Source organism: Cupressus sempervirens, chromosome 5 (genome assembly GCF_028749045.1).
Source record: "Cupressus sempervirens isolate cs-2001-9-10 chromosome 5, ASM2874904v1, whole genome shotgun sequence".
Lineage (NCBI taxonomy): Eukaryota > Viridiplantae > Streptophyta > Pinopsida > Cupressales > Cupressaceae > Cupressus > Cupressus sempervirens.
In genome coordinates, this window is record NC_143122.1 from 65916897 (window position 1) to 65933895 (window position 16999).

The 16999-nt window shown below is 39.5% G+C and overlaps 1 protein-coding gene and 1 non-coding gene across 2 annotated transcripts in view; one reads left to right on the forward strand and one right to left on the reverse strand.

The window, feature by feature from the left end:
* The window catches only part of ZR3 (Zim17-type zinc finger protein), a 46241-nt gene extending 31981 nt beyond the window's left edge, over nucleotides 1-14260 (forward strand). Inside the window, exon 2 of the mRNA XM_089828625.1 lies at nucleotides 13026-14260. Within this exon, the coding sequence (XP_089684751.1) occupies nucleotides 13026-13591 (566 nt within the window). The 3' untranslated portion in view covers nucleotides 13592-14260. The remainder of the gene's footprint in view (nucleotides 1-13025) is intronic.
* LOC149554570 (small nucleolar RNA R38) lies at nucleotides 4827-4909 on the reverse strand. Its single transcript, XR_016352512.1, has one exon. It is a non-coding gene; the product is annotated as a small nucleolar RNA R38 (small nucleolar RNA).
* Nucleotides 14261-16999: the final 2739 nt, after the last annotated feature.

Genomic DNA, 16999 nt, shown 5'->3' on the forward strand with positions numbered 1-16999 from the left:
TACTCCACAAACCATGCGGGTCCAGGGTTTCTTTAAGAAGATCCCTCTTACTATACTCATTGATTCTGGTAGCACTCATAACTTCATTGATCCACGAATAGCCAAACAGGCTGATTGCTTTATCCATCCCTGCTCTAGCTTTGAAGTCATGATTGCCAATGGGGGCACTTTACCTTGTAAAGGGAAATGTCGCAATGTGCGTCTCTCTATTGGCAATTATAACATGCGCTCTGACATGTTTGCCTTACCCTTAGGTGGCTGTGATGTGGTTTTGGGTGCCCAATGGTTACGCACTCTTGGCCCCATTCTCTGGGATTTTGCTGAACTTTGGATGCAGTTTTCAGCCGAGGGGCACCAACACACTTTGAAAGGCTTACAACCAGGGTCTCTCAGCATCATCAGTTCACACCGTATGGAAAAACTTCTTAAGAAGAATTCACATGGTGTCATCGCTCAGCTCCATTCCATTCAGATGCAGCCATCAACAGTCTCTAGCACTCCTGCCGATCTCCAACACATTTTGGACAAGTATTCTGGTGTATTTGCTGAACCTGTGGGATTACCTCCTTCTCGTCCAGAGGACCACCGTATTCAGCTCCTTCCTGGCAGTGTTCCGCCCAACATCAGGCCCTACCGCTACCCATTTCATCAGAAGACCGAAATCGAGATACTTGTCCGTGACTTACTGAAGCAAGGTATTATTCGCCCTAGTACCAGTTCCTTTTCTTCTCCAGTTCTGCTTGTTCGCAAAAAAGATGGGTCATGGCGACTCTGCATTGATTTCCGAGCACTTAATCATCTCACTATAAAGGACAAGTTTCCCATTCCAGTTGTTGATGAACTTCTTGATGAACTTCATGGGGCTCATTTTTTCTCCAAGTTAGATCTTCGTTCTGGGTATCATCAAATTCGGGTTAATGAGGAGGATATACCTAAAACTGCCTTCCGCACACATGATGGTCACTATGAATTTTTAGTCATGCCCTTTGGCCTCACGAATGCTCCTTCAACATTTCAGGCAGTGATGAATAACATATTTCGACCATACCTCCGGAAATTCATTCTGGTCTTCTTTGATGATATCCTCATATATAGCAAAACTTGGGCTGAGCATCTCCATCATTTGGAGCTTGTCTTGCAACTTCTCTCTGATCATCAACTCTGTGCAAAACTATCTAAATGTGTGTTTGGCCAGGAGGAAGTGGAGTATCTCGGGCATATTGTTGCACACCATGGAGTGCGGGTGGATCCTACAAAAATAGATGCCATGAAAACTTGGCCGCATCCTAAAACTCTCAAGAGCCTTCGGGGTTTTTTGGGGTTGACTGGCTACTACCGCAAGTTTGTCAAAGATTACGGGAAAATTGCAGCACCATTGACAGCTCTGTTAAAAAAGGATGCCTTCTCCTGGACCCCTGTTGCTGAGACTGCATTTGAACAACTGAAACAGGCTATGTGCAGTACACTTGTTCTCGCAATGCCAGATTTTTCCAAACCCTTCACTATTGAGAGTGATGCTTGCGGCAATGGATTGGGTGCTGTTCTCCTGCAAGATGACCATCCTATTGCGTTCACTAGCAAAGCCCTCTCTGGTAAGAATCTAGCCCTCTCTACTTATGAAAAAGAAATGATGGCTATTTTGCATGCTGTACAGAAATGGCGGCCATACCTCTTAGGGAGTCATTTTTGCATCAGAACCGATCACCAAAGTCTGAAATACTTCCTGGAACAACGGGTATCCTCTCCTACACAACAGAAATGGGTCAGCAAACTCATGGGGTATGATTATGAGATCACCTACAAGAAGGGTAAGGAGAATATTGTGGCAGATGCTCTTTCTCGCACATTTGATAATCAAGCTTTCCTTTCCGCTATTTCTATGCCCATTCCCAATTGGTTAGCGTCTGTTCAGCAGGGCTATGACAGTGACTCTTCTTTATCTCAAATCATTCACCAGCTAGCCAATAATCCTTCTGCTATACCACATTACTCTTGGGATGGTGCTTCTCTTCGATACAAGGGTCGGCTAGTGCTTCCTCAGAACCCAGCTCTCCATCAGGCTATTTTTTATGAACTCCATGCTTCTCCTTCAGCAGGGCACTCAGGCTTCCTCAAAACTTATGAGCGAGCAAGGAGAAACTTCTTTTGGAAAGGGATGAAACAGACGATTCAACAGATGGTGGCTGAATGTGATACTTGCCAACGCCACAAGGGTGAAACGACCCTCCTTCCTGGCTTGCTCGAACCATTGCCCATCCCTACACGGATTTGGACTGATATTTCTATGGATTTCATTGAAGGGCTTCCTAAATCCGGTGGCAAGACAGTGATCTTGGTTGTGGTTGATCGTCTCTCGAAATATAGTCATTTTTGTGCCCTCAGCCACCCCTATACTGCCTCCTCTGTTGCACAAATCTTCATGGACCAGATATTTCGTCTTCATGGACTCCCTTCTTCCATTGTCTCTGATCGTGATGCAACTTTTACCAGTCATTTTTGGACTGAACTGTTTCAGAAAACTGGCACCAAACTGAAGATGAGTTCGGGCTATCACCCACAAACTGATGGTCAAACTGAAATTGTCAATAAATGCTTGGAAACTTATCTTCGTTGCTTCACTTCCGAACAGCAACATCAGTGGGCCAAGTGGCTCCCTTTAGCTGAATGGTGGTACAATACCTCTTACCACACTGCCTCTAAAATGACTCCATATGAAGCAGTCTATGGTCAGGCACCTCCAGTGCTCCTTCCCTACACTCCCAACAGCTCACCAGTCCAGGCAGTTGACATAGTTCTCCGCAGCAGGGATCAGATTCTTCGTACCTTACAGGATAATCTTCACATGGCCCGTAATCGGATGAAACAGCAAGCAGATCAACACCGTTCTGAGCGCTCATTTCAAGTTGGGGATATGGTTTTTCTTCGTCTACAGCCATACAAACAATCCTCCCTAAAGCTGAAAGGGCGTCATAAGCTGGCCCCAAAATTTTATGGGCCTTATAAGGTTCTGCAGAAGATTGGTTCAGTTGCTTATAAACTGGAACTTCCTCCTTCTTCCCGCATTCATCCAGTCTTTCATGTTTCTTGTCTAAAGAAAGTTCTGGGTACCACTGTCAGAGCACAAACTACTCTCCCTGAAATGGATACGGAAGGATCCATTATCCTGGAGCCGGTGGCAATCATTGACCAGCGCACTCGCCAGCTTCGCTCTCGCTCCATCTCTGAGGTCTTGATTCAGTGGCATGGCATGCAACCAGAGGATGCTACCTGGGAACCCCTTCTTCAGATTCAACAACAATTTCCACACCTTAAGCTTTGAGGACAAAGCTTTTTTCTAAGGGAGAGGGGATGTTAGGAACCTGTGTGTTCCTTCTGTTTATTTTGTTAGAGTAGTGTTGTTGGACGCATATGCTTTGTAAGTCGTCCCGTGAGTATATTTTATTATCCCACATGCATAGGTAGTATTACTTTTCTAGATCGTACTCAGTATATAAGAATAGGTTGAGGCCCTTGATGGGCACGGACGAATTTATTGTATTGAGCTTGCTCAAAGGAGGTTACCCCCTCGAAGTGGCCTGCGATCAGTAGATTCATTCTAAGTTCTGCTATCACTTTGTATTCTGTTATTTCGAGCATTCTCACGATATTGCTATAAGGAGGTTCATCACATTTCTCCCCCATAGGCTCATTCATAACCTGCCAATCTCTAAGGCCAGCACCCCCTTCATCTTTAGGTTTGCATATCTTGTCCCATGCTAAAAGGAGGACTTCCTGTTCTCTAGCTCATTCCAAAAAAAAAAATCCTCATTTTTTGAGTGATAGTGTTGATTTCTTTCTGAGGAATTTTTAGCCACATCATAGAAAAAGTGGGCATTGCTTATATAACTGATTTTGACATTAGAATTCTGCTTGCCAAAGACGACCACCTACTTTTCCAACCCTCCATACTTCTCAGACAATAATCAACCAAATTTCTCCAAAGGATAGCCTTACTAGATCCACCAAAAAGAGGAATACCCAAGTAATTCACCGCAAATCTCCCTGGTTTGATTTCCAATATTCAACATATTTCCCGCCGCTTTTGTACTGGAGCGATAAAGAAAAACACTTCCTACTTTCTCCAATTAACACATTGTCCCAACATTCTACTATACTGATCAATAGCTTTCTTCATGGTACTAGCCTCTCTCAAAGTTGCTTACTAGCCAACATATATCATCAACAAATTGCAGGTGAGAAATGAGTTCAACCACTCTCGCTACATGAATCCCTTTACGTCTCTCATCTATTGTAGATTTTGAAATCAGTCTATCTAAAGCTTCTGCCATAATAATGAAAAGGAGAGACGATAAAGGGTCCCCTTGCCTTAAACCTTTTTGAGATCTTGAATAAACCTTGTGGACTAGCATTAACCAATACCGAGAAACACTGGGAACAAAAACAACTTTCCACTCATGACACCCGTGCTTCAACAAACCCAAATCTACAACATCTAAAGCAGAAAATTTGATTTGGAAGCCTCAGATTGTCCTAGTCAGGATGTCAGCAAAGCGGAAGATACCACTCAACCATATACGTGTCATCATTTTGACATCACTGGCCACCAAATCAAAAGCATAAAAGAAAGAAAGAGAAATAAATCGCAAAACAACATTAAAACTCTAATGAATCACCAGAAAAATTAAAACGTGTAATAAGCTCAACACAAGGAGGGAAGAATCGAGAGATTTAGAGCCGAAATTTTCAAAATAAAAACATCAAACAACCAGGAAGCCTGCAAGCACAGAAATGCCCACATAAAGAGCTCAAACAAGCTAAGAAAACAATATTGAGTCAAGAAATAATAACCCATCAACAGTATTCTTCAGATAAGGATAACTGTTTATAAGGTTTCTCATTATCCTCAACCTACAAGGTGAACCGATTTTTCTTTGCAGAAGTACAGAAGCCCAAATGAAATGAAATTGATCTGTGCAGCTAATAGCTTGAGCAATTGATGAACTACAACCACATATCTAAATGAAACACAAACAACAAATGATTTGGGGAAAACTAGCTTCTTTGTAGTTCTTTTTGTGCAAATAAAGCATTGTAAAGAGCTAATTAATCCGAGAAAAGCGAGAACACATATAAGCCACATGATTACAGCCAGGGCAAATAACAGTGAAGCACAAATGCGGTGAAGAGTAGAGAAGATATGTATTATAGACAAACTATAAATATAGAGACTCTGGTAACTGAGAAAGAAGTTGTAGTCCAATCAACTTCAGAACCTTCACAGAAAGTGCAAACCAGAGCTCAGTGACCAAAGTCGGGGCTTTGCAAACTGCTGCTGCTGCTTCAAATTCCACAGAATTTGCAAACCAGAGCTCAGTGATCAAACTCGAGGCTTTGCAAACTACTGCTGCTGCTTCAAACGATATGTGGAAACTGCTACTGCTTTGGATGATAGCAGACAATATCGGAGCTTTGTGGACTTCAAATATTTATCAAATTTGCTTTATTGCATAGTGAATTGTAATACGTTTTCCGATTCTAGAGTTTGAGTTGGAAGATAGGAATGCTTGTTTTGGGGTTAAATTAGAATATACAGAAACCTGTTCAATTTTAATTTTTAGAAACAAACATGGAATATGCAAATTCTGGTATTAGAAAATTCCAATTCTATCTCAATTCGACCAAACAAACAGACCATAAAGGATGTTACCTCTTCTTTTTTGAGAATAAGAGCAATGAAAGTATTATTTAGGCCTCTTAGAAAAAACCCTGTAGCTCTTGATTCTTCCACAACTTCCCAGATATCTTGTGCAAAATATCCCAAAACTGTTGGGAGAAACCAGCAGGAAATCTATATGGTCCTGAAGTTTTGTCTCCTAGTGAAAAAAGAGCCCGCTTCATCGTCTCCATTGAGACTGTCATCAGCAACATCTTGTTCTGTGCCTCAATAGTAATCACATCCCAGAGACTTTGATCTTCTTCTCTACTTGGCATCCAACTATCCATCCCTTAAAAATAACGTTCAACCTCATCATTAATCTCCTCTTTATTTGTCAACAAATTCCCTTCTGAGTCTTTTATTGAGCTGATCCTTTTAAAACATCTTCTGACCTTTACAAAATTATGGAAGAGTCGTCTGTTTCTATTTCCTTCCATAAGCCATGAAACCTGTGATTTTCAATGCCAAAAAAATCTTCCCTTTGTAACACTCCAGCATACTCCTTATTCACAGCCTTTTCCATATTAAAATCCATATCTGTTTTTGCTGTTTCAACTACTTTGGAGTGAAGCCTACTCAAATCCTCTTCGAATCTCAATTTCTCCACAAAGATGTTTTTAAATGATTCTTTGTTCCATCTCTTTAGACATTCATTCAAAAAATGAAAGCTTTGCTACCTATTTGTGGTGGGGAAGAATTCCACCATCATTACATGAAATCTTTGAACCCATCTGCTCTGGGCCACATCTTCTCAAACTTGAATGAACATCAAGTTGTTGCAACATCAACCTAGAAATTTAAACTTATCAGATAATGATTTGATCGAGGAAAGATTTCAGCTTCATACACTCCGTTGGCACCTTCCCATCACCTGCCTAGAAGAACCTATCCAGTGCTTTTGCAATACTAACAAAACCAGTTCTCCAATTGGTCCAAGTGAGAATTCCCTTTCTAAACTGAGCATCGAACATTCCGCAATCCAAGACAAAATTGGTGAAGGCCTCCTGAGCTTTGTTCTCCTATCCTAAACCACCTCTTTTATTGCTAGGATGCAGGACAAAGTTAAAATCCCCTCCTAGTACACGCAAGGAATCTTTCTCTGGTTGTAAAAATAACTCAATCGCCTGCCAAATACCCCTCTTACCTACCGTGCTTTTTGGGCCATAAATATTTATAACTATAAACATTACATTAATGCCTGAACCCACCTTGTTGCATTATTTGAACCTTACTTTTGTTTCATTCCAAACCTAGTCTGTTTGAAGCACCCACAACTTCACCCATAGTGCACCTCATCGCTTCAAGCTTTGTGATAGCAACACGTATTCATCCCCTTTTAACTTTGTTTCCTGTAACAACAAAGCCACTGATCTTGTTTTCAAGATATTTCTTGATCAAACACCTCTTCTTAGGGGCATTGCAGCCCCTGATATTCCACAAAAGTATCTTCATCCCTCTTGGGAAAAGGCATAACCTTTTGTCTGAACCCACCTTGTTGCATTATTTGAACCTCTGCTTTTGTTTTCATCCCAAAGCACTCTTAGCCCACTTGAAGCACAACCACAACTTCACCCATGGTGCACCTTCATCTCTTCAAACTTTGTGATAACAACACACATTCATCCCCGTTTAACTTTGTTTCCTGTAACAACAAAGCCTCTGATCTTGTTTGATCAAGATATCTCTTGATCAAACGTCTCTTGTTAGGGGCATTGCAGCCCTTGACATTTCACAATAGGACCTTCGTCCCTCTTGGGAAAAAGCACAACCTTTTGTTGATCTCAATTTTCTCTAACTTGCCTCACATCTTGAATTGGGGAAGTGGCCTATGAACATGAATTGCCAGTAGGATATCAAATCCATAGTATTTTTCATGTAAATTGCCTAAAGAAGGTGTTGGGGCAGTAGGTTGTAGCCTCCCCGGAATCACCACCATTAGACGAAGAAGGAAGATTGGGTTTGGAATTTGAGGGTATTGTAGATTGGAGGGAAAAGAAGTTGAGGAATAAGATTGTTTGCGAATATCTGATCAAATGGAAGGGACTACCTCTGGATGATGCTTCTAGGGAAGTTGAAGAAGTATTGCAACATCCGAATTTATGATTGTTTGTGGACCAACAATCTTGGGAAGGGAGGACTGTAATGTCTCCATTGTAGGCTGCTGCAACGTCTTGAGAGTTTGCTAAGTCTATTTTTATTCCTCCAACACTTAGCCTAATTTTTGGAATAAGGAGGAAGACTTAAAGTCATGTTAATGGTGGGCCCGTTATCAATTAAATGGCCCTGTTTTCCAGTCATAGGTTGGGGCCATGGTTTCAATTGATTTATCTAAGTGCTGACGTTGGGTTTAATTTGATTATTTGGTGAAAGGGTGAATTAATAATCAATACTCAGGTTTGGCACCTCATTTGTTTATGAACCCGTTTCTTCTACAACACTGCATATCAGACGCCCAATATATCTGCATCAAGATTTTCTAATTCTTTCGAGTGAAGACTGATAGTTATGGCGTCAATGTTTGGTACAACTTAGAGTCTGATTCTTTTTCAAAACTTTGCATATCTGATAATGGAGTTTGGTATTTTCCTAGACCGAATAATAAAGCTTTTCTTCTGAAACTTCCTTTGTCAATTCAGGGTTTAGTTTTCATTGTAAAAATTTGAATAAAATAATATATGTTGCTCGGAAAATAAACAATTTGTTGAAAAAAATCCTTAGTAAGGATATTTCACTAACTTTGCCTTTTAAACGAGTCACTTATTTTATTCTTATTCCCTTTTCCTCTTCCATAAATTCTTTCTTGATTCAGTCCTTCCGTATTTTCTTCCTTCCTCTTTCCACCCCCCTTTTAAATGAAGTTTTGTTATCCACTTGCTTGGAGCAGCCCCTCCAAGTGGCTCTGTTATAAGATGGCATTCTAAGTTGAGCATTTCATTGAGCTACAAGATGGGGTCATTATGGCACCACGCGTACCTGTCCTGTGATTGGTCCCACACTCTTCGCATCTCTCTTAGTTCTTTCAGAGTGGGCTCCCTGTTGGTTTCGAAAACCGCAGATTGAAAATCCAAGAGTCTGCCACTTTTCCGATAGGAGTTCTCAATCAGTTCTGGCCAACGAATGGGAATACTTCTCAATTCCCCTGCACTTTAGGCTTCGCTACACCTAGGCGGGTAAACCTTCACCTCAAACGCTAACTGTCTAGTTCAAAGCTTTTCTATAGCGAATTTAAACTTTTGGAGTTCTTCGTTTGGCAAGGTCTTCGAACTCAATTAAAATGAAAACTGGATACTGAATAATAGTTGAATGTTTTGTTAATTTGAATAATAATTAATTTGATGCTTGCAGGAAGGAAATTATAGGATTTCTGACTTCAATAATAAGAAGACTAGTGCCTATACTCATCTGGGCAATAGAGTCAACTTCAGTAAATTTTCATGTACAACTTCATAATGTTTTACACAATTTACTGCCAACAATTAAATAATCAAGTGCGACAGATCAATTATTACGCAATCCTAAATTAGTCCAGATTGAATTTTAACTCCTCTAGGAGACAAACTGAACACAGATACGGAAATGATTAAATATTTCACAATATCTGCGATGATCAAATTTAAAATGCTAAATGACCATATCCACTTATCCGACATTTAAATTGTATACAAAATTCTAGAAAATAATTACAAAGGACGATTCACATGCAGTTTAAATCTCCATGCCTTTAATAACAAACGAAGAACAATTTATTTTATTATTAAAATAAAATAATTGGATTTACATTATAAAATCATATTTAGCCCGTATTCCTCCATACAAATAGATAAAAAATACTCCTTGAGAATTTCTTAATGTTCTCCTATATCTCTTACAAATAAAGCAACTTCCTTTTATATATTTCAAAATAGAAAGATGTGCCTTTTCGTTCATGAACAGATGCAACCATTATTTAGTAAACAATTTAAGTCATAAACATTAACAATATCGAATGAGATAATTAATTCATTAATCTCATTAGTCTTTCACGGCAGCTCATGAAATTCGTCATGCCTTAATATTATCCTTCGATTTTTATTTTTGTTGTTTTTATTGCTCGATACCATGACTTTGGCGACCATGTGATGAAGAATTGTTCCAGGCGATGTATCCATTATTTGCCAAACAATGTCTTCCTCAGGCTTTCGATGCTCAATGGGTTTCCATGAACCATATTTGTCTTTTCCGGACATTTATTCTGTATACCAGACATTTGGCAGCAATGTAATACTGGTTTTTTGGTATCAATGCATGTTTAAAAAATCGACCATCACACTTATTCGTGACTTCATGTCTTCGTGAATCCTTAGGGCATACTCGCGTGACTTCCTTATCGCTAATAGTGATTATCATTTGGTTTTATAAGTACTGCTTGAACCATGCGAACAGTATGCATCCTTCAATCGAACTACCCAGGCTTTCGTGGTTGTATCCTTCTACAATGATTAGTGTATATATGACATGATTTATTCTTTGCAAGAGTTTCCTGATGACATATCTGTTATCCTTTTATAGTTCTGTACAGAACTTTACGCATTTGTGATTGTGAACAATTCTTCTTTGTAGAGAAAAGGAGTATGGTTTTGCACAAAGGTGACAGCTCCTTCCTTCTTCAACGGTGATACGGAAACAATAAGATGCCCGATAATAATATGGGCCTTCATATCCTATATGCGTTGACTGGGCATCATTATCATATGTTACTTCAATAGTTTAATAGCATCCCAATAACCTCAATACCAAAATACTGCTTGAGTGATGATTCAATAGGTTTGACTACCATATCTGCATGGGAAAATTTGATTGAATATAGAAACAAGCTCCTCTTGATAGTATTCCAATTGATCTCCATCCTATATAGATTCTGAGGATCCTGAAGATGATTTATTATTCAATATCTTATCTACTGCACTTGTATGTCATAGCTTTTGTTAGTATAACGGTTTCTATGGCCTCTCTCTTTCTCATTATCTTTACTCAACATGTCTTGGTCTGCTGCTTCTGATATTCCAACTATTGGTGTTGTTCAATAAGAGACTATAACTACCTTTGTTACTGTTGTAGATTATAATGCTTTTCTGTATTTCTGATCCACATTTTATAATCTCTGTATTGATGGACTGTAGGATCAATATTTTTGTTTTAAGTTCGAAGTTGTGATATAGCTGAATAAGTGTATCACCACCTTGCAAAACCTAGTTAATCTTTAGAAAAATAATTGGAAATAACACATGAATGGAAGCTCCAATTTTGCCAAAATTTAGAGTTCCATCACTCCCATCGGCTCTACATTCAGTCTGACCACCACCTAGATAGAGAAGACAAGATTTTTCAGCTTTATGACTTGGGTGTTGCTGAGATTGAGATTCACCTCATTTTTCATTGCCCCACTTACTTACTACAAGATTAGAGGGAGATTCTATTGCTTGTTTCGTGAGCCGCAGTCCCTTGTTGATTTTTTCACTTACACTGACTAGAGATGCCTTTCACTCTTACCTCCAGGAGACAGAGACATTGGGACCACACCTTGTAGTGGCTCTTTCCCGGAGATCCTAGTCCAACCAGCTCATCACCTCCTTCTTCATTGTGGTTTCCCCCACCCAAAGTACCAAGTGTGAGATGGACCTCCAGTCTGTGCCTTAGAGTGGGGTGAGTCGGGGTACATCTTCCATTTAGCAGCAACTTTCTTCTACCAAAGTCGTCAGGAACACTTAGAGATGGCTTGGGATATCCTTTCCTGTGGCCCATCCATCGATCCTCGACTTTTTCCCAGTGGATTGGACCAGCTAGTGGGCAGGGCTACTGTGTTTGGCAGCCCCCACTAGCTTTGGTTGCTCTGTTTGTTTGCTTGGTCTTTTGTCTCTTTGGTTGCTCGTTTGTTTCTTCCAAACACCATTTGGTGCTCCTGTTTTGTATGGGGTTGCTGGTTTGCTTCTAGCAGTCCCTTAGGCCCTTTGTTGGTCTCTTGTTGGATATTAATAAATTTATCTAATCTCCATTTTGTATCTCATATTTGAGGTAGTCACAAATTTTTATTTTATGCCCTCTGATTTTTCATTAAACTTAACTAAATATTAATTATGTTATATTTAATTTTTATTCTTTTATTTAATTTTAATTAAATCCTATTTCAAAAAGGCGGCGTTAGCATTACAATCTGTCTGAAACAAGACACAATATTGCGGCAGTTTTAGAAGGGTTAAGGTTCACAGCTTGCTAACCTTTGGACACTATGATTCTTCCATTTCACCGCAAATTCAACATCTTTTATGTGGACTTTTGTGTCAAACTGTCATCTGTTGAATAATATTTGAATGTCTAGATGGTGTCACATGGGCATGCTAGGTGCAGTAAAAACATACATGCCTGTCTTAGGCTTGCAGGCCCTGTGCTTTTTGTTGTTCTTGTGTGTTGTTTTGTCTGTTTGGGTCATTGGCATAGTTACACCACCCTGGGGGACAAGTTTCCGGGACAGGGGGACATCAGGGCCTTAATTTGGGAATGGCAGGAGGACAGCGAGGGGACTGGGGGGGTTGTATATATTATACATATGGTACTTAAAATGCTAGTTATGAAAAGATTTATTGCAATATAAGATATAAAGATGTAAAAGAGTAAATAGTTGAATTGGAACATCAAACATTGAACATAAATAGTTGACATCGGGACATCCCCCCATCCTTGGCGGAGGTGGTGGAATCTGGTGGCGCCACTGGAGACGGGGGAACAGAGTCCCTAGGTCCCTAGTGTGTCAAAGTCCCTGGTGCATGGGCCAAAAAAGGGGGGGGGGGGGACGCATCCCCATGTTACTATGGTCATTGGTGAACCTGCACTACGATATTCTTTTTAATTGTTCTCTTATTTTGCACAAGTTCAACTAAACTGAGCCAGCAACAAATGGGAATTAAAAATACGTCCAAGGGCTGGTATTTCTTACCACAGAAAAAAAAAAATTCTCTCTGGAATATAGTGCTGCTCTATGGATAGTTGTCTTTAATTCTGCCCTTCCCTAATGGTGGTGGAGCACTTCCCTAATTTTAGACACCTCAGTCCATGGCAATTTGTTTTGCAACTGAGCACAAAAATAGACGAGTAAATGCTAAATCTGATATTACGTTTTCTTGAATGTGGTATTGTACTTGGATACCTATATGAAAGCTGTAAGCTATTTTATTGATGCTTAGTGGCAATTTTATTTTTATTTTGTTTTAGCTGTTCCTTCAGAAACTAGTTTGTACAGTCAATGCGGAATCTGATTTAACTGTATTTATGTCAGGTGAACCATCAATCTTGTCTGCTTCCAGCAATGTATTTTCTGTGTGCGAAAAATCTCTAATTCAATTTAGAAGTTTCTGTGGAGCAAGGAGTTTGCACACAGGAATATGCAATATCTCAGAGTGTTCGTCTGACAAAGATAATACAACAACAAAGGAAACCTCAGGAACTCTTCCTGATATTGTGCAGCAACTTGATTTGGAATCAAGAACTGACTCACATGCGGACGTGTCCAATCCTAGTGTTAAAGGAAAGTCTGTTGAATCCAGTGTTGTCTCTGATATGAAGGTATCCAAGCGGCATGACTTAGCGATCCTTTATACCTGCAAAGTTTGTGAAACTCGATCAGTAAAGACTATGAGCAAGGAATCATATGAGAAGGGGATTGTTATTGTCCGATGTAGTGGATGCAATAATTTGCATCTCATTGCTGACCGCTTGGGTTGGTTTGGAGATCCCAGTAGTGTAGAGGATTTCCTCCGTGCCAGAGGAGAAGAAATTCGGAGAGGATCTCAAGATAGTTTTGAGCTGACATTAGAGGATTTGGCAGGGGCGAAACCCAAGTGATCTGTGAAGATGGTATGGCAAGGAAATAATTGTGGGGTTGCAATCTTTGTTTCAAAGTACTCTAAAAGAAGCAGCTATGGGAATACTTAAATTTTGCTTTCAGTTATCTGGATGGAGATGGCATACAGATCAAGCCAGGGTTTTAGCTGCCATTTGAGTTTTGGTGCAATCCCAGTGGACATATTTACATGGGTTGTGTATGAGATGAGTGTTTTATTTTTATGTAGAACGTGTGTCGTCATCTCGTAATTCTTCAAGTATCTTGTAATCGAATTGGTTGGAGTCTCCAGTCCATACAAAGACAGAGAGCTATATGAATTTTTTTTTTGCATGTTGACTGGTTGCTAAACGAAAACCATGGATGCAACTTGAGATTGAAGCATCAATTGGGGCCTGTCGATGTGCTGAAGTCCCTTATCCACTGTGCTGTTTAGTTTTGTAAATATTTTGATATGTTTATTTCCATGGTCTGGGCCCAGTAATACTGTTGTTAAAAAGGACAGATGTAGACAGAATGAATCTCTTCAAGTTCCTAGGAATCTAGTTTCCTTCAACTATTTGATTCTTGGAGGACATTCAACATTTTTCCTCCAAGTTCCATGGGTACAATTTTTATTGCCAAATCCGTTAAATAATTAGATGCTATGTTAATAAAATTTGCTTTGTGAATTTATGTTTTTTTATCTTCGTAATTTATTTTATGAACATGGCTGGAAGTACTTCTTAGTCAAAGAAGATATTGAACATTTTTACTTTTTTGTTGAATGAATACGTGCTGTGAGTAGATGAAATATGTTTTAGTCCCTTCTCCTATCTTGAGGTAATACAAAATGGTCTTGCAGCTGTTGCTTGAGCTGCATTTCCTCTGGTATATTATATGTTTATTATTCCTTTAGTGTCATAACAAGAAATGACCTCCCCACTCTAGACCAGGTCTAGAATTTGAAGGTCACACCCATTGATGTAAAAATCGCCTGAGGAGATTAATTGCCTAGGCTTGAAAAAGTTTAATCGAGAAAAATCGGGAACTCAAAAACCACTAAAATTTTAATAAAAAAATGCGATTTTTTAACAGAATTCAATGTTTTTTTGCATCTAATGACTTAATTACTAACAATACATAAGAAACAATCATGTTTAGATATATATCAATGCAAAAAGAGTTATTAATCGGTAAATTACTAACAAGTAAGTAGTGACAAGTTGTAAATTACTAACAACTAACAAGTTCACAACACATGAGAAGTTGTATTCTCATAAATAAAGTGTCAAATGTAAAGAGTTCAAATAAGCACATCAACATGACTACAAATAAGTACAAATGTCAAATACAGGACTACATCTTCCTTTTCCCAGTCTTACTAGCGAGTGCGAGAGAGGGTAAAACTCTAGAATTAGAACACCGCAGGGTCTGTGCCTGTGTCTGTGTCTGTGCCAATGCAGGAGATGGTGTAGCTATAGAACTAGATGTGGTAGCTCCACATTCGTTGCGCGCAAGATGTCAAGGTCCTATGCAGTAAGCTCAATGTCATCATCCCATCATCGCCCTCCTTGATGTCATCCAAATTGATGTCATATCCAGTTCCACCCCCTTCCTTCGCAGCCTCCTCCGCGGCCTACCTCTCCAAATTGGAGATGTCCTCCTGTGTAAATAAGGGAGCCTGCTCCTGTGCCGTCCAATCATAATAAGGATCTATCTCATCCAAATCGATTGGCTCAGGAGGATCTTGTTGTGCCCTTTTCATGCGCAATTTAAGATTATATTGCACATAGACCATGTCATTCATCCTCTTTTGGGACAACTTGTTTCTTTTTTTTGTGTGGATGGCCTCAAACAAACTCCAGTTTTGCTCACAATGTGATGCGTTGCAAGGCTGTGATAGGGTTTTGAGAGCAAATTTTGCAAGATTTGGAGTGCTTGCACCCCAAGTGGTCCACCAAGCCACTGCATCACAAAAATTGTACAAGTTAGAAAATACTAATAGACAACAAAAAGTGAAACATAAATGTTAATTTAGCATTTGAGATTCAGACCCTGGGGTTTGTGTAAGCCTTGCTTTCTTGCAAAGAGGAGTGGAGAACACTTTGCCCCCTGCTGAAGTGAAGATCTCCTGCTCAGCAATGATTTTATCTTGTTTCTTCGTTGCTTACTATCTTTTGGACGCACTCACTTAGGCCTATGATGACCTCTCCATCAGGATCTGCATATGTACCATCAGCTCTAAAACCAAAAACCAAAAAGAAATAAGTCTTGCAATTTTAGTACACACCCAACACCCTACAAAGAAAAATGAACTCAAGTCTTCGTCAACTCAAATTTGAGTAAGAATGAGCTTATGGTATACCTAAAACGTGGGTTGAGGAAATATTCTGTTGCATGAATGGGTTGGTGGAGTTGATCATTCCACCTTCTATCAATGATCTGCCAAATGGGTTCATATTTGATGCTTTCCCCCTTGTAGTAATTTTTGACTGATTCTTTGGCCTTGTCCATGGCCCCATATAGTTCACCCATTGGCGTTTGGTCTCCATCAACTAAACGCAGAACTTTGACTAAAGGCTCAGACACTTGCAATATAAATTTGAAATTAGTTGACAAGTTACAAAATTATTATTTACTTGAGTTACAAACTTAGTATGTTAGAAAGTTGTGAAGTGTAAACTAAAACTTAAATTTTTGTAGTTACCTTTACTATTTCATTGGCCTTATCTACAAAATATTTATCAAACACAACCCGCACAACATTCTCTCCTTCACTCTTCTTTGAAAATGTGGAATCAAGCCATTTTTTGGAAACAAACATTTGCTTCAAAGAAACCAAATTATCGAGAATGCTTTGCATTGTCAAGAAAATCGTTGCATACCTTGTGACGGCAGGCCTGACAATTTCTTTGCCATGAGTGTGCTCTCTCATCAGGCTAAGGACCCATGGGTGATTGTATATGTATTTTGTCACCCGCCTTGCATCCTCCACAATTGGAGTGACCCACTCAAGTTTGCCCATGTCCTCCAAAAGAAGGTCAAGGACGTGTGCTGCACATGGGGTCCAAGAGAGAGTGGGGTGCCTCTGCTGTAGGAGTTTTCCTGCCAATTGTAAAAGCAAATACTAATTAGTTTCCAACTTTTTAAAAATATCAAACTATTAAAAATTCTTGTTGTGAAATTCACAATGCACATGCAACATAAAATTACGGTTTACCTACTGATACATATGCAGCAGCATTGTCTGTGATGATTTGCACCACATTTTCAATGCCAATCTCTAAGACCATGTTCTCCAACATCAATGCCAATGTTTGAGCATTTTTTACCTTGTTGGAGGCATCGATTGATTTTAGGAACACCGCATTATCATTACAACAGGCCAAAAAATTAATTATGGTCTTGCTCTTCCCATTCGTCCACCC